The sequence below is a fragment of the Dendrobates tinctorius genome, unplaced genomic scaffold (assembly GCF_039654945.1).
Source record: "Dendrobates tinctorius isolate UK_male_01 unplaced genomic scaffold, ASM3965494v1 ptg000351l, whole genome shotgun sequence".
Lineage (NCBI taxonomy): Eukaryota > Metazoa > Chordata > Amphibia > Anura > Dendrobatidae > Dendrobates > Dendrobates tinctorius.
Genome location: NW_027362017.1, coordinates 2,240,060 through 2,256,068, shown reverse-complemented (window position 1 = coordinate 2,256,068; position 16,009 = coordinate 2,240,060). Strand labels below are relative to the sequence as shown.

Genomic DNA, 16,009 nt, shown 5'->3' with positions numbered 1-16,009 from the left:
AAAACTACCTAGATAGGAACGGATAGGAAGGCTGCTGTCTGCAATCTGCCAAAACCCTATCAGAGACAAAAGCCAACATGCTGATATAAAAATGGCCCTGAAGCAGCTAAGCTTCAAAACTAAATCAGCACTCAGGTATTTTCAGAGGACAGAGCTAAAGGAATACTGCACACTCCAGCAGGGAGTGGCAGAATCCAAAAAGCAAGAAAAACAAAAACAAATCTTAAATGCAAATGGCAAAGCAGAAAACTTAGCTTTAGGAGAGCAGGAATCAGACTGGTGTCCACAGAGAAATCACCCGCAGGGCAGAAAGGGCGTAGGCAGCCTTATATCCAGTCAGAGACTCCACTCAGCCAATCGTCTTCATTAGTCCCAGGTGCCTGATAATCAGGCTCACTACCTTCCTTCACTAGGATAGGGAGTTCACCAGGCCTTAGAGACGGAGGGGAAAATGAACTCACAACACTCTATATACTACACCACATGGGACAGCTGACAGATCCTCTATATACTACACCACACAGGATAGCTGACAGATCCTCTATATACTACACCACACAAGACAGCTAGCAGATCCTCTACATACTACACCACACAGGATAGCTGACAGATCCTCTATATACTACACCACACAAGACAGCTAGCAGATCCTCTACATACTACACCACACAGGAGAGCTGACAGATCCTCTTTATACTACACCACACAGGACAGCTGACAGATCCTGTATATACTACACCACAGAGGGGAGCTGACAGACCCTCTATATACTACACCACACGGGAGAGCTGACAGATCCTCTATATACTACACCACACGGGAGAGCTGACAGATCCTCTATATACTACACCACACAGGAAAGCTGACAGATCCCCTATATACTACACCACACAGGAGAGCCGACAGATCCTCTATATACTAAAGAAACAAAGGTAGACGAAAAATGGGGAAAGATTCCAGAGAACCATTGAGGGATAAAATGGATTCTTTATTGATACATGGTTAAAACATTAAAAGGCAAGGCCTCGTATCTGACGCATTTCAGTTGTATACACACCCTTTGTCAAAGGCTTAGTTAACTATGACTAAGGGTGTGTATACACCTAAAACGCATCAAGTATGAGGCCTTGCCATTTAATGTTCTAACCACGTTTCAATAAATAATCCATTTTATTCCTCAATGTTTGTGCCATAATCTTTCCCCATTTTTTGTCTACCTTTCTGTGATCATCAGTGGAAACGGCACCCTCAGGAGGAACTCCCGGCTATATTCCAGCTAAACTTTCTCAGGGTGTTACACTCCTTCATCCCTCTCCCTCTCCATGCATCTGAACTTACTGGACAAACATTTGTCTGAGATGGTTTATTGAATTCTGCCTTGAACAGGGGGTTGGACATGATGACCCTGGAGGCCCCTTCCAACTCTAACATTCTATGAGTCTATGATTCTACGCAGGGGTGTAACTACCATGGTCGCAGCAGTCTCCACTGCGACCAGGCCCTGGGGGAGTCAGGGGTCTAGCAGGTCAGACCATGATATCTCCCAACCGTGCCGATTCTCGCGGGTTAGTCCTGTTTCTGCCCCCCCCCCACGTCCCGCACTGAGACATCAAGCCCCCCATGCACCCCATCCTTGCCCTCTCAGATAGTCCCACCGCAGCCCCCCACAGCCTGCAATGAAGTCCTAGGCTGTTCTTTTCTGTGCGCACAGGATCTGTCAGGGGACTCAGCTGTGCTGGTTCTCATGATGCTGGATGAGGTAAAGTTTCTATGTGGGGTCAGGAGGGGTTTACTGGGTGGATGTAGCAGAGCTGTGTGTACAAGGTGTACGGAGCGAAGATGTGTGTGTGTATGGGGTGTGTAGAGCGGAAGTGTGTGTGTATGGAGCTGAGCCGTGTGTGTATGGGGTGGGCAGAGTGGAGCTGTGTGTGTACAAGGTGTTTGGAGCTGTGTGTGTACGAGGTGTTTGGAGCTGTGTGTGTACGAGGTGTACGGAGCAGAGCCGTGTTTACGAGGTGTATGGAGCAGAGTCGTGTGTGTACGAGGTGTACGGAGCGGAGTCGTGTGTGTACGAAGTGTACGGAGCGGAGGCGTGTGTGTACGAGGTGTACGGAGCTGAGCCGTGTGTGTACGAGGTGTACGGAGCTGAGCCATGTGTGTACGAGGTGTACAGAGCGGAGCCGTGTGTGTATGAGGTGTACAGAGCGGAGACATGTGTACAAGGTGTACGGAGCGGAGTGTGTGTGTGTACAAGGTGTATGGAATGGAGCCGCGTGTGTACAAGGTATACGGAGCAGAGGCGTGTGTACAAGGTGTACGGAGCGGAGCCGTGTGTGTATGGGGTGTGCAGAGTGGAGCTGTGTGTTTACGAGGTGTACGGAGCAGAGCCGTGTGTGTGTATGAGGTGTGTGGAGCCGTGTGTGTACGGGGTGTACAGAGCAGAGCCGCGTGTGTACAATGTGTACAGAGCAGAGCCGTGTGTGTATTGGGTGCACAGACTAGAGCTGTGCGTGTATGATGTGTACGGAGCGGAGCCGTGTGTGTACGAGGTGTGCAGAGCAGAGCCGTGTGTGTGTATGAGGTGTACAGAGCGGAGCCGTGTGTGTATTGGGTGCGCAGAGCGGAGCTGTGTGTGTACGATGTGTACGGAGCGGAGCCGTGTGTGTGTACGAGGTGTGCAGAACAGAGCCGTGTGTGTACGAGGTGTACGGAGTGGAGCCGTGTGTGTACGAGGTGTGTGGAGCCGTGTGTGTACAAGGTGTACTGAGCGGAGCCATGTGTACAAGGTGTATGGAGTGGAGCCGTGTGTGTATGAGGTGTATGGAACGGAGCGGTGTGTGTACGAGGTGTGTGGAGTCGTGTGTACAGGGTATACGGAGCAGAGCTGCATGTGTACAAGGTGTACGGAGCGGAGCCGTGTGTGTATTGGGTGCGCAGAGCGGAGCTGTGTGTGTACGAGGTGTACGGAGCGGAGCCGTGTGTGTGTTCGAGGTGTGTGGAGCCATGTGTGTATGAGGTGTGCAGAGCAGAGCCGTGTGTGTACGAGGTATACGGAGACGAGCCGTGTGTGTGTACGAGGTGTTTGGAGCCGTGTGTGTACGAGGTGTACGGAGTGGAGCCGTGTGTGTGTACGAGGTGTGTGGATCCGTGTGTGTATGAGGTGTACGGAGCGGAGCCGTGTGAGTACGAAGTGTATGGAGCAAAGCCACGTGTGTACGAGGTGGACGGGTCAGGAGGGGTTTACTGGGTTGATGTAGCAGAGCTGTGTGTGTACGAGGTGTACGGAGCGAAGATGTGTGTGTATGGGGTGTGTAGAGTGGAACTGTGTGTGTATGGAGCTGAGCCATGTGTGTATGGGGTGTGCAGAGCGGAGCTGTGTATGTACAAGGTGTACGGAGCGGAGCCATGTGTGTACGAGGTGTTTGGAGCTGTGTGTGTACGAGGTGTACAGAGCAGAGCCGTGTGTACGAGGTGTACGGAGCAGAGCCGTGTGTGTACGAGGTGTACGGAGCGGAGCCGTGTGTGTACGAGGTGTACGGAGCGGAGCTGTGTGTACGAGGTGTACGGAGCGGAGCCGTGTGTACAAGGTGTAAGGAGCGGAGCCGTGTGTGTACGAGGTGTATGGAACGAAGCTGTGTGTGGAGCCGTGTGTACTAGGTATACAAAGCAGAGCCGCGTGTGTACGAGGTGTACGGAGCGGAGCCGTGTGTGTAAGGGGTGTGCAGAGAGGAGCTGGGTGTTTGCGAGGTGTAAGGAGCGGAGCCGTGTGTGTGTGTGAGGTGTGTGGAGCCGTGTGTGTACAATGTGTACGGAGCAGAGCCATCTGTGTATGAGGTGTACGGAGCGGAGCCATGTGTTTTGGCTGCGCAGAGCGGAGCTGTGTGTGTACGAGGTGTATGGAGCGGAACCGTGTGTGTACGAGGTGTGTGGAGCCGTGTGTGTACGAGGTGTGCAGAGCAGAGCCGTGTGTGTACGAGGTGTACGGAGTGGAGCCATGTGTGTGTACAAGGTGTGTGGAGCCGTGAGTGTACGAGGTGTACGGAGTGGAGCCGTGTGTGTGTACGAGGTGTTTGGAGCCGTGTGTGTACAGAGCGGAGTCGTGTGTGTGTGCGAAGTGTACGGAGCGAAGCCACGTGTGTACGAGGTGGACGGAGCGCAGCCCCATGTGTATGAGGTGTATGGAGCGGAGCCGCGTGTGTACGATGTGTACGGAGCGGAGCCACGTGTGTACGAGGTGGACAGAGAGGAGCCGCGTGTGCACGAGGTGGACGGAGCGGAGATGTGCATGTATTTTGGCATGGGGGTCCCCCCATTTGAAAGTTCGCACCGGGGCTCATAACTTTGTAGTTACGCCACTGATTCTATGTATATCTCATAGCAGATTAGGAGGTTGTCAGTCTAATTTGATAAATCTGTAGTCACTCTGTGTGACTGCAGACTTATGAATCTCCCCAGTACCAGAGACCATGCTAACGACATTTTGTTTTGCTGCTTTGACTCCACATAATATCTGGCTATTAGATTATACCTTCTCCAGTGGTGGTCAGTATCCATTCTATCAGAGATCAGTGGCTGCTAGAATAGCAAAGTTTATACAGCAGAGTCATCATTCATCTCCAGAGTCACTGGCTAAGTCTCACTTTGCTATAGAGTGTAAGTTCTTATGGTCAGTGACGTCCTCTCTTTCTTCTGTAAAGTTCTTATTTTCAATCAGGTTGTCTCTATTTTGTAGAGTGTAAATTCTTATGAACAGCGGGGTGCTCTTTCTCTCTCCTGTAGAGCATAATCTCTTATGATCAGCGGTGTCCTCTCTCTCTCTCCTGTAGGGTGTAAGCTCTTATGGTCAGTAGGGTCCTCTCTCTCCTGTAGAGTGTAAGCTCTTATGATCAGTGGGGTCCTCTCTCTCCTGTACAGTGTAAGCTCTTATGATCAGCGGTGTCCTCTCTCTCCAGTAGAGTGTAAGCTCTTATGGTCAGCAGAGTTCTCTCTCTTTTCTGTTGAGTGTAAGCTCTTATGATCATCGGGGTCCTCTCTCCTGTAGAGTGTAAGCTCTTATGGTCAGCAGTGTCCTCTCTCCTGTAGAGTGTAAGCTCTTATGGTTAGCGGGGTCTTCTCTCTCTCCTGCAGAGTGTTAGCTCTTATGGTCAGTGGGGTCCTCTCTCCTGTAGAGTGTAAGCTCTTATGATTAGCTGTTTTCCCTGTCTAGTATAAAGTGTAAGTTCTTATGGTCAGCAGGGTCCTCTCTCTCCTGTAGAGTGTAAGTTCTTATGGTCGGTCGGGTCCTCTCTCTCCTGTAAAGTGTAAGCTCTTATGGTCAGTTGGGTCCTCTCTCTCTCGCTTGCAAAGTGTAAAATCCTATGGTTAGCAAGGTTCTATCTCTCTCCTCACCCCATGTGTATTTTATGAGCATTTAAAAACTTTCCAATACTGAAATTTGAGCAAATTTATTCACCATGAATTGAATTTTTTGGGAAAATTCAGCATATTTGGTGAATTTGATTCACTCATCTCTATAAATCCATCAGAGATACCAGCCTCAAAAAACGCAAACTCATAGATAGATGCTAAGAAATAGTTGCAGGCACATCTTAAAATCCTTTGTCTAGAGGAGACTATGAGAAGCTAAACAAAAATTATTGCAAAAAAGCCACTACTGTTGACCGCAAAAAGAACAAATTTATTTGGGCTAAGAAAAACAAGGATTGGTCATTAGATCCAAGGAAATCTGTTCTGTAACCAAATGAGTCAAAGATTGAGATATTTAGTCTCAACCATCATTTTTTCCTGACACAAATAAAAGATATGTGAATAGTTTTTACATTTATGGTACCCACCTTGCAGCATGGAGTGAGAAGTATGATGGTGTAGAGGTCCTTTGCTGGGGATACGATTAGTGATTTATTACTTAGAATGTGGACTACAGCATTCTGCAGTGACTACCATCCCATCTAGTTTGCACTTAATGTGACCATCATTTGTATAACAATAGGACAATGACCCAAAAGCACCAAGACTATATAAAGGTTATGTTATGTGGCCAAGAGGGATAGGAATGGAGTGCTGGGTCAGGTAACATGGCCTCCACAATCACCTGCCTTCAACTCAATTGTTTGGGTTTGGGATGAGTTGGATGCAGAATAAAGGCAAACCAGATGACAAGTGTGCAGAACCTCTGGGAACCCCTTCAAAACTGTCAAAAACCATTATAAGTGAATATCTGATGAAGCTGCTTGAGAAAATGCCTTCAAAGTAAAAATGGGTTCCTTTGAAGAGCCTATGATTAAACACATATTTTGGTTTTCCTTCAATCCTTGTTTCCAAGTGTACTCCTTCATGTTTTGTTGTCTTCAGTCTAAATCTACCAAGTGCCCACAAACAAGGAAAAAGCACTGCAAGAACTGGTGTGTCCAAATCTAATACTAATACTTGGTATTTTATTTCTGGGAAAGGATTAATTACAAGTATTTGGACATCTCTATTGTAAAAATATAAATTGTTTAACTTTTCACCTATCAAGTAAATTTCTCTCCAAGTTGTGCTTTGCCAACTACAATATTTTTTTCTCAACTTTCCCAGATAATTTTTCCTGGGGTGAAGATTCTCAAGGTGGATCTAAAATGATTTCTATAGAGGCCACATCTTATGCTCTCCTCGCTCTCCTGAAACTGGAAACAAACGATGCTATTGATGCTGTTAATCCAGTGGTTCGCTGGCTTACCGAGCAACGCTTCTATGGTGCTGCATACGGATCAACACAAGTAAGTCATGGAGGACTTGTTCAAGCTTAGCAAATAGGGTCTGACAAAAGCGCTTGATTTTTTTTTCCAAAAATTGCCTTTTGGAAGACCAATATGCAAATATGATGTTCCTCTGTTTTACATAATTCATTTTATATTATTCTTCTTTACAAGTGAGCTTTTTCTCCCAAAATTAAGATGTTTAATTTTTCTCTTTTTATTATTACTCTTCCTTAGGCTACAATAATGCTGTTTCAAGCACTGGCTGAATATCAATTGGCCAAATCTGATCAGAAGGGTTTGGATTTGGATATTTCTTTCCATTTGCCTGGGAGAAAAGATGTTACCACACACCGGATCAATATGGAAAACGCTATTCGAGCTCGTTCTGAAGAAGTGGGAATATTTTCTTTGAAAACATTATCCTATTACATGTAACATTAAGGCAGTTTTAAAGATCGATTGTTTTATTAAGTATTTCTCTGTTCATAGCCTTAATCCGTTTTGTTTCTAGTTGTTCCCTCCTTCGTTTTTATCTGTTGGTCAGATGTGGACACCTGGCCATCTCAGCAATTTGATATTGTTAGACATCCTATTCTTTATCTATGGTTATTATAATGGACATGGACCCCTTTTTTTGGCTAAAAGAACCTTTTCTATTTGGGAAGCCTTTCCATAAGATTTTCGGATCCGTAGAAATTTTTTATTATTTTGCCAAAAATTTTTTGATTATTTAGGTCACATATTTATGTTAGAAGAGAATGCTTGGCTTGCAATCAATGTTCCTGTTCATCCCAATTGATTTTTTGGCTTTATTGGGCGTGATCTCTTTTCCACCAAAAAAAATTTTCAGTGCGGTCTAAGTATTTTATTTGGTAGCATTTTCAGACCATCTTTTAGACCCAAATGTATGGAAAGTGGAAGACCAATCTGTCGGAATAGTCAAGAAGTCCCCACACACATTAGACAATCATCTGGTCGCACCGAAATTGGCTGGTCTTGCCGACTTTTACCTAATGTGCGTTGGAAACTTTAGCCAAATGTGATCAGAATTTATCCGATATGTGTCGAGCAAAGGTATATAAAATAGAGATACAAGAACTGATCTTTGAGGAACCTGTCAGGAACACTGAACTGCACTTGCTCACTGAGCCAGTGCGCGTGTCCTGAGTACAAAAACAGTGCTCAAAGACACCTGTGGAGCAGGCAGCAGCGGTGACGATGCATGCTCCAGGACCTGAAACACGTGACTGCTGGGGGCGTGGCCTAAGCTCCACAGAGCTAGGAGCTGCAGGGAAACTCCTAGAAAGGTAACTACAGGACAATGTTACCAAGGGGCATAGACAGAGACAGAAGCCAGATCAAGCCGGGTCAAAGCACGAGATAGCAGGACAGTACCAAAGGGTTAGACAGAGCGAATAGTCAGGACGTAGCAATAGTTCAGAAAACCAGAACGGGCAATGGACGGTACAATAGGGATAAACTGCAACGGAGTAACAATAGCCAAGCCAGGAGGTCAGAACCGGAAAAGACAATAGTATCAAAACGAGAGATGGAGTACAGAGTGAGGGAACAGGCCGGGTCATACACGGGAATCAATCAAGCAATGCAGAATAGACACACACCAGGGGGGTCGGTCAGACACACAGCCAGAATAACAGTATAGCTGACAGAGAATGCTAGTCTGGAGTGAGTATAAATACCCCTCCCAAATCCAAAGAGAGGCCGGCAAAAGTTAACCATGTGAGAACAGGACATTAACCATGTCCTAACCATGACAGTACCCCCCTCTTAATGGGGGGCCACTGGACCCCCAGGTTTCTCAGGGTATCTGGCATGAAAAGCCAGCACCAGTCGATCAGCATGCACCGAACTGACCGGAACCCATGACCGATCCTCCACGGAATATCCATTCCAATGAATAAGGTACTGAAGTCTCCGGTGCACCCACCATGAATCAACAACATGTATGTCAATACCTGGATAAGAATGAAGTGATTAAACAGAGTCAGCATGGGTTTGTAACTAATAAGTCATGTCAGACTAATTTAATTTCCTTCTATGATGGTATTACTGATTGGGTGGATCAAGGAAATGCTGTAGATATAGTATATCTTGACTTCAGCAAAGCATTTGACAAAGTCTCTCATACAATCCTTATTGAAAAAATGACTAAGTATGGAATGGACAAGGCAACTGTTAGGTGGATTCATAACTGGCTTAGTGATCGGACCCAAAGAGTGGTCGTAAATGGCTGCACATCCAGTTGGAAGAATGTCTCAAGTGGGGTACCACAGGGCTCTGTCCTGGGCCCTGTATTGTTCAACATCTTTATCAACGATTTAGATGAAGGAATTGAGGGTAAACTGATTAAATTTGCTGATGACACAAAGCTAGGAGGGATAGCTAATACTAGAGAAGAGAGAGAGAGGTTTCAAAAAGATTTAAATAAACTGGAGAAGTGGGCAGCAACTAACAGAATGGTTTTTAACAGGGAGAAATGCAAAGTACTACATCTGGGCAATAAAAATGAAAAAAGCATATATAGAATGGGAGGAATAGGGCTAAGTGACAGCACATGTGAAAAAGACTTGGGTATACTAATAGATCACAGACTGAATATGAGTCAACAGTGTGATGCAGCAGCAAAAAAGGCAAATGCAATTCTAGGATGTATTAACAGAAGCATACAGTCTAGATCACGTGAAGTAATTATTTCCCTCTACTCCTCTTTGGTCAGACCTCATCTGGAATATTGTGTCCAATTTTGGGCACCACATTTTAAAAAAGACATCAACAAACTGGAGCAAGTTCAGAAAAGAGCGACCAGAATGGTGACCGGTCTGCAAACCCTGTCTTATGAGGAAAGGTTGCAGGATTTGGGAATGTTTAGTTTGCAAAAGAGAAGACTGAGAGGAGACTTAATAGCTGTCTACAAATATCTAAAGGGCTGTCACATTGTAGAAGGATCAACTTTATTCTCATTTGCACAAGGAAAGACTAGAAGCAATGGGATGAAGCTGAATGGGAGGAGACACAGATTAGATATTAGAAAAAACTTTTTGACAGTTAGAGTGATCAATGAGTGGAACAGGCTGCCACGAGAAGTGGTGAGTTCTCCTTCAATGGAAGTCTTCAAACAGAGGCTGGACAGACATCTAACTGGGATGATTTAGCGAATCCTGCTTTGAGCAGGGGGTTGGACCAGATGGCCCAGGAGGTCCCTTCCAACTCTACGATTCTATGATTCTATGATTCTATGATTCTATGATTCTATGATGCGCCCTACCTCGTAATCCAGTTGACCCTCTACCAACACTGGTGGAGCCACAGATGAGTGATCTTCTCTAAATGTCCCCACAGGTTTTAATAGGGACCTGAGGAAGACGTTAAATATTTTGAAGGGGGTGGTCAACTGTAATCTGTATGCCACCGGGTTGATCACCTCTACAATTTTGTATGGGCCAATAAATTTTGGGCCCAACTTCGTAGAGGGTATTTTAAGTTTGATGTTACGGGTGGACAACCAGAATTTTTCCCCCACTGTTAACGCAGGACCCAACCCCCTCCTCCTGTCCGCAAAATGTTTATACATCTTCTGGGCTTTGGAGATGTTCCCCTGCACCTACCTCCATAGGGTTTTTAACTGTTGTACCTTCCCCTCGGCACCAGGGCAATCTGAATCCATACGGGAAAATTCCCCAAACTGCAGAACGAACCCATAATTGACCTGAAAGGGAGACTTTCCGGTAGACTAATTAATACGACAGTTGAATGCAAATTCTGCCATGGGCAATACCTCACACCAGTCTTCCTGTCTGGAGGAGGCCAGGCATCTCAGAATCTGCTCCAACGACTGGTTAGTGCGTTCAGTCTGTCCATTGGATTACGGGTGATAGGCAGAGGAGAATGACAACGTGACCCCCAACTTCATACAAAACGCTCTCCAAAACCTGGCCACAAATTGCACACACCTGTCCGACACCACATTCACGGGCACTCCATGCAATCGAACAATGTGCTGTATAAACAAGCGGGCCAAGGTTTCAGCAGATGGTAACGCAGGTAATGGCACAAAGTGAGCTTGCTTAGAAAATATATCAACCACTACCCATACCACTGAGTTGCACTTGGAAGATGGAAGATTAGTGATAAAGTCCATGGACAGGTGTGTAAATGGTTTATCTGGAATTGGCAAAGGCACCAATTCCCCGGCCGGACGGACCTGAGAGCTTTTAGAGCGCACGCACACCCCACAAGAATTTACAAACCTTTTTATGTCAGTACCCATTGAGGGCCACCAAAAACCCCTAGCTACTGCCCCCCTGGTAGCTGCAATACCAGGGTGTGCACTTAACACAGAATCATGAAATTCTTGAAGGAGTGTGAGACGGAATTGTTCGGGTACAAACAATTTACCTGGGGGTTTATTTCTGTGAGCTTGTGCTTGTGCTTCCAGAATCTTTCTCTGTAACTCAGAGGAGATTTCAGCTACAACACTCCCGGTTGAAGAATGGAGGAAGGAGGTTCTGGAGGGGACACAGAATCAAAACTTCGGGATAAGGCATCTGCCTTTACATTTTTAGACCCTGGTCGGAACGTGATGGTAAAATGAAATCGAGAAAAAAAAGTGCCCTGTCTGGGCGTCAGTCTCTTAGCAGACTCGATATAGGCCAGGTTTTTATGATCAGTGATGACCGTAATGGGATGAGCGGCCCCCTCCAAAGAATGCCTCCATTCTTCGAAGGCCAATTTAACCGCTAACAATTCCCTGTTACCGACATCATAGTTTCTCTCGGCCGAAGAGAGCTTCTTAGAGAAAAAGGCACAGGGTTTGAGGTTAGTCAGGGTAGAGGGGCCCTGTGACAATACTGCCCCCACCTCTGGAGCGTCGACCTCAACGATAAAAGGTCTTGACGAATCGGGTTATACCAACACAGGGGCTGTGGTAAAACTCTTCTTTAGTGTAAGGAAGGAATTTTTTGCGGCCATGGACCAATTTTTTACATCTGCCCCTTTAAGAGTGAGGTCCGTCAAGGGTTTCACCACCTGCGAGAACCCTTTAATGAACTTCCTATAATAATTAGCGAAGCCCAGAAATCGCTGCAACCCCTTCAGGTCATGAGGCTGCACCCAATCGGTAATGGCCTGAACCTTCCCATGATCCATGTGGAATCCCTCCCCGGATACAATTACACTCAGAAAAGACAGTTCTTACATAAAAAATGAGCACTTCTCCAGCTTAGCATAAAAATGGTTCTCCCGGAGTCTCATAAGAACCGTACATAAATGGTGTAAGTGTGACTGACTGTCCTCAGAGTATATCAAGATGTCATCCAAGTAGATGACTACATAACGCCCAATCAAGTCAGAAAGTTCTGAAAAAAAGCAGGAGCGTTAGTGAGGCCGAAGGGCATAACCAGGTTTTCAAACAGCCCCTCAGTAGTCAGGAACGCTGTTTTCCATTCGTCCCCCTCCCAGATCCTTATAAGGTTATAAGCCCCTCGTTGATCGAGCTTAGAAAACCATTTGGCCCACGTGAGTTGGTTGCATAGATCAGGAATCAACGGGAGAGGGTCCGTGTTCTTAACAGTAATTTTGTTCAGTTCCCGAAAGTCGAGGCACGGTTGCAACCCACCATCTTTTTTCTTTACAAAGAAAAACGCCGCTGCCATGGGTGAGACCGAGGGCCAAATATGCCCCTTGCGAAGGCTCTCTTTGATGTACTCTTTCATAGCTTGGCGCTCAGGCCAGGACAAATTAATCAAACGAGCCTTGGGTAATTTGGCTCCAGGTACTAAATCGATAGCACAATCAAATGGTCTATGTGGTGAGAGTGCCTCAGCCTCGCTTTTTGAAAATACGTCTTCAAATTCTCTCAGGCACTTTGGAATACCCTCCAGACCGACAGACGACACAGATACAGATCTTATCGGATTGACAAAAGGAACCGGGTTACAACACAGACCATTATCATTACATCCCCATCGGATGATCTCCCCCTTCACCTAATCAATGAGAGGATTGTGGCGTTGCAACCAGGGCATCCCCAATACCAGTCCTGCAGGCAGATTATTCATAATAAAACAACTTAATTTCTCCACATGAGTGGAACCCATTTTCATAGAAAAAACTTCAGACAGAAAACAAATTCCATCCCGGGTTAGAGGGGATGAATCAATAGCCACAATTTTAACAGGGTCTTTTAACCTGACTGTCCCTATCTTATTAAGAGTCACAACTTGGGCATCAATCAGATTAATGGAGGAACCACAGTCAACAAAGGCGGTAGTCATAACAGGACCGCCAGCAAGTTCCAATTCAACCTGGAGCACCATCTTTGTACATGAGAAAAAAATGTACCTGGGAGTCTGGACAACCTCCTCGATTGTTGCCCAGACTCAGTCGTTTCTCTGATGGTTTCTCTGAAGAAGGGCAGGAGGGGCAATTCCTTTTCCAATGTCCAGAGGCTCCACAGTAAAAGCATTGTAGGTTGTCTCTACAGTGCCTTCTCTCTTTCTCCTTAACCGAGACTGACCCAACCTCCATGGGCTCAGATACAGGTGCAGTGTCACACAATTTGGGGTACAAGGGAAACTCTTGTTGCATCATTCCTCTAGCATGGAGTCTCCGGTCCATACGGACTGCCTGCATCATGGCATTCTCCAGGGTATCAGGGGGAGGATGTAATGCCAGAGCGTACTGCTGACGGTCAGACAGGCCCCTGTGGAACAACCCCCTCAGAGCGACATCATTCCAGGATACTTTGGTGGTCCAACGTCTAAACTCTGAGCAGAACCATTCAGTAGAGTGCCTCCCCTGTGTCACACTCATCACCATATCCTCTGCCAGACGCACTCTATCAGGCTCATCATAAATGTGCCCCAGAGCCTCAAAGAATAAATTCACAGACATACGTTCAGGAGCAGAGGAAGAGAGAGAGAAAGCCCATGCCTGTGGAGCCCCCCGAAGTAGAGAAATGACGACCCCCACCCTCTGGAACTCATCTCCGGAGGAGCGGGGCCTCAGAGAAAAAAAAAGCTTGCATCCTTCTCTGAACGACCTGAACTCCCTTTTATCTGCTGAGAAAGGGTCTGGCAATTTGACCGGAGATTCGGGGGATGCCAATGACACATCTCCATCCCCAGCAATAGAAGCCCCTGCAGTGACAGCCCCCTGCACAGTATCCACCAACTATTGCTGGGTATGAGCCATCGTGCGCTGTTCCACATTAAGTTTTTGGAACATTTGGGTCAGGTGCTTGACCTGATCAGCCAAAGCTTGTATGGGATCCATGAGGATAACACATTTTTTTTTCTTCTTCAGAGAAAAAAAAACTGAAACGGTCAGCTATAATGTCAGGAACACCGCACTGCACTTGCTCACTGAGCCAGTGCGCGTGTCTTGAGTACAAAAATAGTGCTCAAAGATACCTGTGGAGCGGGCAGCAGCGGTAACGATGCATGCCCCAGTGTTATGAACGGGTAGTCAAGGAGGAAATAAAAAACAAACAAGCTAAGACTCAGAAAAACAAAGAGGTTGGTAACTATGCAGACTGCAGACCCCTGAACCAAACACGCCACTAGCAGCAGTCGTGGAGCGTTCCTACGGTGGTCCTAGATGCCTCGTCACAACCGGAGAACTAAATAAGCCTAAAGCAGGAAAAGAGGAAAACTAACTGCCCCAGAGCAGACCCCAAAAGAGAGACAGCCCCCCTCATGTATTGATGGTTAAACCAGATGAAAACACAAACACAGGCAGGAAAATAGGCTGAGCAAACGATGGGGCCAAACTAACTAGAAAGAACAGGAAAAGAAACTGTCTGCAATCTGCCAAAAAAACCCACAAAAATGTCCAACACAACTGATAGCAAAATTAACCCTGAAGTCACTAGACTTCTCCCTCTATATCAGCACTCTGAAATATTCTGAGACAGCGCAAAAAGAGACCAATCTAATAAGGGACAAAAAAAAGACAATTTGGCAAATAAGTGTGGAAATTCAGCACAGCCCAGCCGGGCTGGCTGACCACACAAAAAACTGAAATGACCAACAAGAGCAAGTGTGAACATTAGCAAAAAACAAACTTATCTTGAGAAGACTGGAACAGAGCTGAGTCCTAGACCTGAGAAGCAGACTGAATCAGCATCACTAGGATAGGGCGTCGGCTGTCTTATATCCATTCTGATCCTCCAGAGATCCAATCGTTATCTTCCTCACCATGTGGCAGATCACTACCACTTAAACCAACCTCTCTACCTCCTGTCACCACCAGAGGGAGAACGGAAGGGGAACTCTCAACTGGTGGAGCAGAAAATAAGCTCATAACAGTACCCCCCCTTGAGGAGGGGTCACCAAACCCTCATCCATGCCACCAGGCCGATCAGGACGGGCCCGGTAAAAAGCACGAACCAATTTATTGGCATGAATATCAGAGGCAGAGACCCAAGAATTAACCTCCTGGCCATAACCCTTCCATTTGATCAAATACTGGAGTCTCCGTCTAACCAAACGAGAATCCAATATTTTCTCTACCTCATATTCCATATTGCCTTTAACCAACACAGGGTCAGGAGGTGCCGCCACAGGAACTACTGGCTCAACAAACCTCTTCAACAGTGATTTGTGAAATACGTTATGGATTTTGAACGTAACTGGAAGAGCCAGTCGAAAAGAAACAGGATTAAGAATCTCCAAAATCCTATAAGGTCCAATAAATCTTGGCTTAAATTTTGGAGATGCAACCTTCATAGGAATATTCTTAGACGACAACCAAACCACATCACCCACTTTAAACCGGGGACTAGAGTTGAGCGAAACGGGTCGAAAAAATTGAAAAGTCGCCGACTTTCGCCAAAGTCGGGTTTCATGAAACCAAACCCGAACTTAGCGTGAGGTCAGTGACTTTAGCGCCAAAGTCACGTTTCAAAAGATGCTTGAGCGCCCTTTTTGCAGCCAATCAGGAAGAACGGACACTGTGGGCAATGTGATGACATAGGCAGCGGTCACCACCATCTTGGAGAAGGGCATGCAAGTGATTGGCTTGCTTTGTGGGGCATCACAGGGGGTATAAAAGGGCGGGGACGCCGAACTCCATGTTACTCATGCTGATCACAGAATAGGGAGAGCTGCTGCTGCTGATGATTCTGTAGGGAGAGTGTTAGGCAGGGAAGAAGATACCAAAAACTGATTCTGCTGCTAGCGATTTTGCCTGTACAACACACCAGTCACTGTGTGTGCAGTGCAAGTGGAGGCTATATTTTGCTGGATCAG

General features: G+C 46.3%; 1 protein-coding gene across 1 annotated transcript in view; it reads left to right on the top strand.

Annotated features, from left to right (window-relative positions):
• The window catches only part of LOC141075418 (venom factor-like), a 397,441-nt gene that overhangs the window by 304,851 nt on the left and 76,581 nt on the right, over window positions 1-16,009 (top strand). The window contains exons 29-30 of the mRNA XM_073562451.1: window positions 6,577-6,758; window positions 6,975-7,133. Of these exons, the coding sequence (XP_073418552.1) occupies window positions 6,577-6,758; window positions 6,975-7,133 (341 nt within the window). The remainder of the gene's footprint in view (window positions 1-6,576; window positions 6,759-6,974; window positions 7,134-16,009) is intronic.